The sequence below is a fragment of the Gavialis gangeticus genome, unplaced genomic scaffold (genome assembly GCF_001723915.1).
Source record: "Gavialis gangeticus isolate Ggan-Ray unplaced genomic scaffold, GavGan_comp1, whole genome shotgun sequence".
Lineage (NCBI taxonomy): Eukaryota > Metazoa > Chordata > Crocodylia > Gavialidae > Gavialis > Gavialis gangeticus.
The window spans coordinates 37,573,466-37,582,397 of NW_017729031.1; the positions used below are offsets into that span (position 1 = coordinate 37,573,466).

At 40.4% G+C, this 8,932-nt stretch overlaps 1 protein-coding gene across 1 annotated transcript in view; it reads left to right on the plus strand.

The window, feature by feature from the left end:
* CNTNAP5 (contactin associated protein like 5) overlaps positions 1-8,932 on the plus strand; it is a 573,569-nt gene that overhangs the window by 312,096 nt on the left and 252,541 nt on the right. Inside the window, exons 5-6 of the mRNA XM_019522627.1 lie at positions 1,970-2,173; positions 5,163-5,347. Coding sequence (XP_019378172.1) covers positions 1,970-2,173; positions 5,163-5,347 — 389 coding nt within the window. The remainder of the gene's footprint in view (positions 1-1,969; positions 2,174-5,162; positions 5,348-8,932) is intronic.

Genomic DNA, 8,932 nt, shown 5'->3' on the forward strand with positions numbered 1-8,932 from the left:
ATGTCAGTGCTTAACCCTGTGTTAGCCAGCACTCTTATTAAATTTGGTTCTGACACTAGTGTAATAAGGTGCAAAACTTCGAGCCAGTACCAATCTCTCCCCTTAAAGTTTAAATCAAATCTTGTAGTGATGCTGATGTTGCAGCCGTGATGTGCCAGGGATATGAGAGAAGAAATAAAGTGATGACTTTTGTCAGGCCAATTTGTTTAGTTGGGGGAAGCAAGAGGCCAGCTTTCAGGCTTCAATCCTCTTTGAAAAATAAAATATTGCGTTCCCCAAACCAAATGTTAAAATTCTGAGAGAGAATTTGTATAAAACCTGGAGTTTCTGTTTCATGGTTTGGGTTTTTTTTTTTTTTTTTAAATTATTTCTATGACTTACAATGCCAACATTTCTTATAAAGCAGACATTTTGAGTTCCATGTGTGCAGTATGAAGCATTTATCTGGATGCATGTTGTTCTACATTCATATAAATTGAGTTGTTTTGACATCCAGAAGTCATCTCTGCTGGTTTCCATGAGAACAAATCCTTGATTTCTATTTTATTTTCAACTTATAATACTTTTTAAAGGCAGGCCTTTTAAAATGTTGGTATGTAGTTCAGACACACTCGTGTTTATCTTCTCTGAAGAAGAGACAACATAGATTGCAATAATAGTTAAATAATGTCAACATAATTCCAAATAGTGTCTTCCTGATGGGTAGGTGGATTGATTTGCAAACATATAAATCCTTTGGTACTTTTTGATAAGCAGGAAAGTACACAATATTCTGTATTCAAATACCTATACAGCTAAACATGCACTTAATTCAGATTCTGAACATTTACATCATTATGTCCAGGAAATCAGGACTCGTAGTAGAGATGGTATCTTTTATAAGACCAACAAGATTTTTTCAAAAACATTTTCTTTAATTAAAATTTCTTTAATTCATTTTTATGTGAGAAATAAGCATTCCTTATTTTCGATATTATAGGATAATGTTTTTGTTTTCTCAGGTTTTGTGTCAAATTGCATTTGAAAGGGGATTAGAAGTCAATTAAAAATGTGCAGAGCCAGCATTTTTAACTTTCTGGTTTTAAATTTAATTTAAATTTATTTTGAAGTTGAATGTTAAATGCATCTAATATGTTAAATAATACCAGCTTTTTTGGATTTGCACTTAAAGCAACTTTATCGGGCAACGGAAGTATTAAATGTAATTATTGAAATGACAGATTGGTTTTGGTCATCATGGGACAGATTTTCAATGACCTAAGTATCTAACAATGGGATTTTCAAGGGTACAAAATCAGGTTAGATACCTTAAGTGCCACTGAAATCCCTTTGAAGCAGTTTGAGCTAGAACGAGAATGACTCAGCCAACAGTTAGCTTGTGACAGCATGATAGATAAGGTGATTTGAAACCAGCATTTAGGTTTGGGTAATATGATACCTATTTGAATACAATGGTTGATGGAGATATCGTTTGAGTGTCTCCATATAGGACTTACATGTCTATATCTATCTAACTTTAGCTCTATATAAGACCTTTTAGGAACTTTTGAATGGAGCCCAAGAACTAAGGTTGTTTATACATAACAGTGACTAATGTCTCAAGAAAGCTTAGAACAAAAAAAAACAATGGTCATGAAAGGTGATATGCTCCTGGTGGTGTTGGGAGTCTGATAGGTTTGAAAAAGTGGAGAAATGGAGAATACGAAAGCTTTACGGCAGGTAGAGGAAAGAAAACTACAAGAGTCCGATGAGCTCGTCTTGGACGTGTTTGATATCCAAAATGGGATGAAAGCAGATAGAAAAGACCAATGATTTGGAAGTCCATGAGTGTGATCTCTGATGGCAGTTCTTGGTTTTCTTAGCTGTTGTATCCTCTTAAATTCCAGTGAAATCAAAGAAGACTTTAATATTATTGCACCATTAAAGTTCTCCTTGATCAAACCATCTTCTTTTCCATCCCCCCACCTAGAATCGGATATAGCGGATTTCGATGGCAGGAGTTCCTTACTGTACAGATTCAATCAAAAACTGATGAGCACCTTCAAAGATGTGGTTTCCCTGAAGTTCAAGAGCATGCAGGGAGATGGAGTCCTGTTCCACGGAGAAGGACAGCGTGGAGACTACATTACTCTGGAGTTACAGAAAGGGAAACTCTCCTTACATATTAACCTGGGTAAGACCTGTTTGTGTTTTCTAAGATTGTCGTGTTGAGAGTTGTATTTTATTTATTGGCTTAGCTGCATGTTGTTATTTTTTTTAGGGCCATGTCTAGGAAGCCCAACTGATACCGTAGTAGTTATCCAAATAGGAAAAGCCTACTGGGACCCTTTTTTAGTGTATTGCAGTGCATTTGCTTCTAAGGTTTGGTTAGAACCAGGAAAAGAAGAGACCCCATCATTGCATGCTCATGTTAGGATGAAGGCATAAGAGAAAGTTTGGCTCCGTTCCTCTTTAGTGGATACCTGCTATACATCTTTATTTGGCTGGAAGGACTATAGCATTGCCCATAAGGGGGTATTATGCACTGCAAAGTCGAATGCCAGCGTGAATGTTCTTCCTCTGTGCAGTATAAGAGCAAAAATAGAAGATAAATGGACTTTCCTTTAACTAGCAGAAGTCAAAACTTGTGGGCAATTCTACACAGGGGTATCTATAGGTAAGAGAGAGATTTCCCTAATTTTCAATCTCTCTTTCTGGTTCTACTTCACTGTTTCAATTTTTGCTTGAACAACCCAGTGGCGCCAGGTTATAGTTGGGTATTCGTGTTTCTTTTAATGCTTGCGGTGAAACAGTTTTGTTTGGCAGCGTGTTGGACAATTTCACCTGCTGTCTCTCTCTTAGAGGAAAAATAGGTGCCTCTAGGATGATGATCTTTTTTGTGGGATGTCAGTATGGACTTCGCCAACTAAAAGCATGAGCGCATGCTGGCTGAACAATACCCGTTAACCGAAAACAGCAACTATAACAACCTCCCATTCAAACCAACCATTAGAGGGAGCCTGAAGATATTGTGTGAACATGCTCTTCTGTCTGACTTCAGACTAATATAGCTAACTACCTTCTTCTGCTTTGGGTTTTGTTGTTCTAAATTTCCCATCACCATTACTCCTGAAGGTAGCAATACGGTCAGCGGTTGTTTATTTCTCCCCAATGCATTTACTCGATAGTGCTGGAAGCTGATGGTGCCTGTTGTCCTCTGTAGCTTCCAATTTTAGTTGGGAGAGCTGAATCCAGGGTGGGAAGAGGGGACATATTAGTAAAACTCCCTCGTGCAGACAAAGCCAGTGAGAAATGAAGCAGCATCCTCTGTTTATGTCTGTAGGAATTAGCACTCAGTCATCAGTTGGGACCAACTGAAAGCACTAAAACAGAAGTTGTTAATAAGTCCTTCTGCGTTTCTCCCTTCATGCTTAATTGTGTTTGTGTGAAGTGCCAATAACAATTTTCCACAGCTCCTTGGGATTTTTTACGTAAACTTGCTTTGTATTTTAAGAGTAGAAAGGATCATCCTGCATTTCTGTTGGATGTTATTTAAAGGGGCATTGCATGTGCCAATAACCATTTCATGATGGAGTTGTGAATGCTGGATTTTCTGGTACCACTAGTTTCTCCTCGTCCTTCAGAGGATACTAAGAATACAGACACCCAACATGTTTACACTGGTATGATCTGATTTTATGCCAGTGTAAGAGTGGAATACACCCTCATATTACTATAAATATACAGACTTAGCTTAGTGAAAGTCATTGCACTTTGTCACTATGAAATTTCACGATGGGAAAACGGTAGTCACGATGCAGTTTTGAGTGACATCAGTGGATGTATTGTGTGCCCCCCAGCTCTAGTTAACTGCAGCTGACTTTTTGGGAATGGCTTTTTGGGAAAATGATGACCTGCCTCTCTGCCACCTACAGGCATGGTATTATAATGGCAGACTGCTACTCTGAGATAAGCTGATTATCTCACTGCAGATCCTAGCGCAGTTTACATCTATGAACAAAATCAGTGCAGTTTGACTTGTATTAGTAAAAGACTGCATGGGTGACCAAATCAATGCAAAAGCAATGCAAACTATACTGGTGACCAAGAATTGTGTGTCTGTACCCTCAGGTTTTAACCTTGGGATAGGAACTTGACACTATAGTTATATATTTTGTTTGATTTTTATTTTGTTTGGTGAGCGGTTACATGATTGCTGAGTCTCAAAGATAAAATATTTCATTCAGCAATGGGTCTGTGCTGCAAGATTGGAATCTGGATTTCAGCCATCACAAATTTTATGAATGTGTACGTCAGGCCCGGGTGTATTTGGAGGCACAGATTTGAATTTATAGGCAGTGTAATTAATCATTTTGGAATGTGAATCGTTCCAGTGCCATGGAAACTTTGAAGTATTAAGGCATGTGGCTAGTGGGGAAATAGAAGAGAATTTAGCTCTTTGAGAGCTGAGCTTGATTCTTCCATCACTGGAGTTTTTAGATGAAGTGGGGTTACTTTACTCACTTTGGTAGAGTTAGTACAGATATTTTCCAGTGCAACGAAGACCAAAATCTGGCCCTATCTAAGGATCTGTTTTTGTTTAGATGCATTGGAATTACCTTGCTGAAAATACTTGTGTTCATGGCCATTGCTTGGTTTGTTGTGTTTTCACTGAATAGGCTTAGGTATCTTTTGTTTGCCAAAATGCAAAAAGTGAGCAGTAAGAACTGAAACATCAGGGTAATCTGTTAGGCGAAAGGGCAGCAGATTGTTATGCAGTCTGGACTGAGCTGTTAAAATGCTAGGTTCTCAAATGCCCATCCAGGCCAGGGAACAGGCTCTAGTGGTGTAGGGGGCAGTGCATGCAGTATCCTGGGGCAATCCCCTTCTTGTTCCTGATCAAGAAGTTTGCAATGCACCTCCTCCCCTCAAAAAAAAAAAAAAAAAAAAAAAAAAAAAAAAAAAAAAAAAAAAAAAAAAAAAAAAAAAAAAAAAAAAAAAAAAAAAAAAAAAAAAAAAAAAGCAGCTCCCAAAAATCCAACCTGGGTTTTATGCTGGGTCTGGTTTATTGGGGTGTGAGTATAAAAGGCTGTTTGGTAGTACATAAACGATGAGCGCTATTGAGCCTTAAGTGCTTCCGTTCAAGATCCCTGGACTCATGACAGTGTCCTCTGCCCCTCCAGGAGATGCCAAGCTGCGTTTCAGCAACAGCCACACATCCGTCACCCTGGGCAGCCTCCTGGACGACCAGCATTGGCACTCTGTTCTGATTGAGCGATTCAACAAGCAGGTGAACTTCACGGTAGACAAGCACACTCAGCATTTCCGAACCAAGGGGGACTCAGATCACCTGGACATCGACTATGAGGTGCGTCAGGTCTCTTGGGTTATGCCCTCACAGGAGAGCCTGAGCTTGGGCAAACATGCTTGCGCTTCCCCAGCAGCAGAAATCTCTTCTGAACATAGTTCCCCTTGCTCATAAAGCTTGCCCTCGTTAACCAGCTCAGGTCGCATCACATCATTTACCCTGTGAGCACTGCATTAGATCCTAGCTGCAGTCACAATGTAGTACATTGGGACTGAGGGTACATCTACACAGCCTCCTGCTGTATCTTTTTTTTCTGCGTGTACCAAATCCTGAAAATTGGGCAATATAACTGCTTTGGAGGAGCCCTGAGCAAATGCCAATAAGCAGGACTAAGTCTGAGAGCAGGCTTGGATGCATGCTCATATCCAGGATTTGACACATGCGTCTTGGCAGCTCTCGTTGGCTTGGCCCAGAGGTGTCATACACCGTTCCAGGAAGAGGAGCAATGCTACAGTAAAATCACCTACATCAGTGGCAGATCTCCAAGGGCCAGGTCCTATTCCATCTATTAGGCACATGAGTGGACTTACACACCTACACGTGATTTGATTCTCTCCTGCTCAAGTCCTGAAAATCCATGAGTACATCAGTGTTTGTACGACGTGCTCATCTGACCCTGAAGACTGAGTCACATACACACACAAAAAGCAGAGGACCCACACACCTTTTGCATGAACTGTTTTTCAAGGTTTGAAGCAGTGGGCAATAGTGTCACCTAGTTGACTACGGCCACTTATACACGTAAGGGGTGGAATAGAATCTGGTTTCAACTCCAAATTATTAGTTTTCTTTGTTCCTGGCAAGCTGTTTGTGCTCATGGTCCTGCTTTTAATCCACCTTGCCACTGGCAGGTCTGTAGCTGTCCCCAGCTTGAAGATAAAGGCAAGCAAGCTTCCCTGTAGAGATGGCAGGTATAGGGAACCAGTGAAGCAAACACCCAAGACAGGGTTTTATCAGGGAGAAACATCCTCTTGATGCCTGGCTTGCACTCCATTGTTGAGAATTTCCCTTCCAAGGCAAGAAGCCAGGCTGGCAAAAAAAAAGTGTAAATGAGTGTAAATTAGGGATCTTCAATGATCTATGGTGATGGAGACAGGGAAACTTTGTCAAAACATGCAGCGTGGTCCGAAGAGGTTGGTAGATCGTTAGAAGTTGAAGCTAAAAAATCGAAATGCAAGCTGGCTCTCAAACAAGCCAACCTAAGGGTGAAATACAATATTTTCTAACTTGTGGGTGGGGGGGTCACCTTTGTAGAGAAGGAGTAGAAGAACCATTGGAAAACTGGAAGGAGAAGGTAAGGATTGGCCCCTCAGTGACTGTGAGATGAATGACCTCGATATTCAGCCCTGTGATTTTCTCACTTTCAGCAAAAATGTGACCTATCACTTCCTGTTGTGCTGTTGACGTTGGAAGGGTTTTTTTTGTTTGTTTGGGGGGGGGTTTGCGATTCCCTAGGTGGTCGAATAAAAGGTATCATTTCTGACCCAAGAGTTCTAGTTTTTTGCATTTCGTTGATGTTGAAAGGTATTTGTATAAAGTAACACCGATGCTTCAGTGCAGTTTGAAGAAGTGTGGTTAGCCCACACTTTCCAAAAATGTGTCTCAGTGAAGATTATGGAAGCTAGTCTCAGCTGGTACAGATCAGTATACCGTCACCTACCTCAATCAGGCACTCCAGTTTACATCAACCAAAAATCTGCGCCCCCCGCCCCGCGCTCAACACTTGCCATGGTTTGTTTTTCGATTCACATTTGAATGACTCAAGCATTTCAAACCTAACATTAGAGACAATGAAGTCTAATGAAAGTTTATCTCAGCACACTTAAGGGATTAAAGATCTAGCTAAGGGTAATAAGACCATTAGTTTGGTAATTACAATTATTACTGATCACTAAGGAAACTGTTTTCTCAATAATGCAGCAGTATAATTGATATTGATTTTTTTCCTGCTTTTTTTTTTAAACCCAGTGCAAAGTCCCTAAGCAGGAGAGTTAAAAGAACAGAAAATGAAGGAAAAAGAATGCCAAGTGATTTAAGCAAGAACTAACAATTCTCAGCCCCAAATCAGCTTTGCTATTGCATGACCCCTTGTGTCAATAACAAATGTGCAAGCGGTGTGGAGTTGAAAACTGTTTCACTCTTTATTGCCATGTAATGATCAATTAATCCAACAGAGGCACAAGCTCGTCAAGTCTCCTTCATTAAGGTTTCATCTTCAAAGCAGGGCTGATGGTTTTATCTCTGCAGTTTCCTTTTATTTATTTTTTGCTTTATTTACTCTGGTCTTACACACACGCACACACACATGCGCACACACTCAGCGAGTCTTCTCACACCATTGCAGCAATGGCCTTTTAGATAGAAACTGGAATTGCTAAGGGAAAAAAAAAAAGGTTTAAATAGCTTCTAGTATTTCTGCAATGTTAAACAGCCATCCCTCGGTGACCTCTTATCAGTTGTTCTTGTGCAGGACATAGCACCCTCTGTGCCTTCTATATGCTGTATACCTTTTTACAGGGCTGTGGACATTGATAAAAGGAAGAAAAAAAAAGGGGGAGGGTCGGGGATGGAAACCTGGAAAGGAAAAAAAAACCCACCAAAGCCCAGAAATAGCAACAATAGGAATTTCTGTGTCAAAAAGGCCCACATAAATGAAGCTTGATTAGGATTCTACACCTAAAAAATGGGTGTAATATTTTGAAAATTAGCATTTAGTCATAGATTTGAGCTATAAATTCCACCTCTGAAAGATTGATTTTTTTTTTTAAACCTTAATTCTTTTTTCCTTTGATGTGTCATGTGCAGCAGCTTATAGTTTGCATAGATGGCTCAGCTGAAGGTACATTCTCTTGGCATTTTAAGACTGGCGGTTTAAAGCAAACCAGCAAAATGTCTTTTATTGTTTTTAAGTGGTATCATGTATTTATATCACTGCTATCCAATGGTTGTGATTAGAATTGCTGAGTGATCTTCTATCCTGTTCTCTGAGCAATGCATTATAGTCAGTATTGCTCAGAAAAAGCTGGAATATTCCTTGAGCATGTACCGTATAGACTATCATTTAGGAGCAGAAAGATATGAGCTCTCCCTTTTCATTGCTCTGGAATCCCATGGTGCTTTGGTTTACAGCTTGGGGAAAGCAATGGCGATGGACTGAGCTTAAAGTTATGATTTTGAGGCTCTAGGGTATCCCAGATGCAGCCTTGCAACAGGGGGATACATGGAAGCCTTCAATTGTCCTACAAAATAGGGCTGTGAGAGGTTTCAGTCCCTGGTTTGATTCGGTGGAGATTCGGCCCAGTTCGGTGGCCGAATCTCTGAATCCAAATCGAATCAGAGGACCCTTTAATCCCTCCAAATCAAATCGGATCCCTCCAAATCAATTCAGAGAGATTCAGAAAGATTCAGTGATTCAGACATAGACACAGCTTTAAATGTTTTTTCTATATATCTCTAGCTATCAGGGGCTCATGAGTGCTGCGATGCTGGGGCACATGGAGCGCGGGGGGCTGCCCAGTGCACTTGGCAGCAGACGCGGAAGTGGACCAGAAGCACTTCTGGGTCTGCTGGGGAGCACACAGGTAG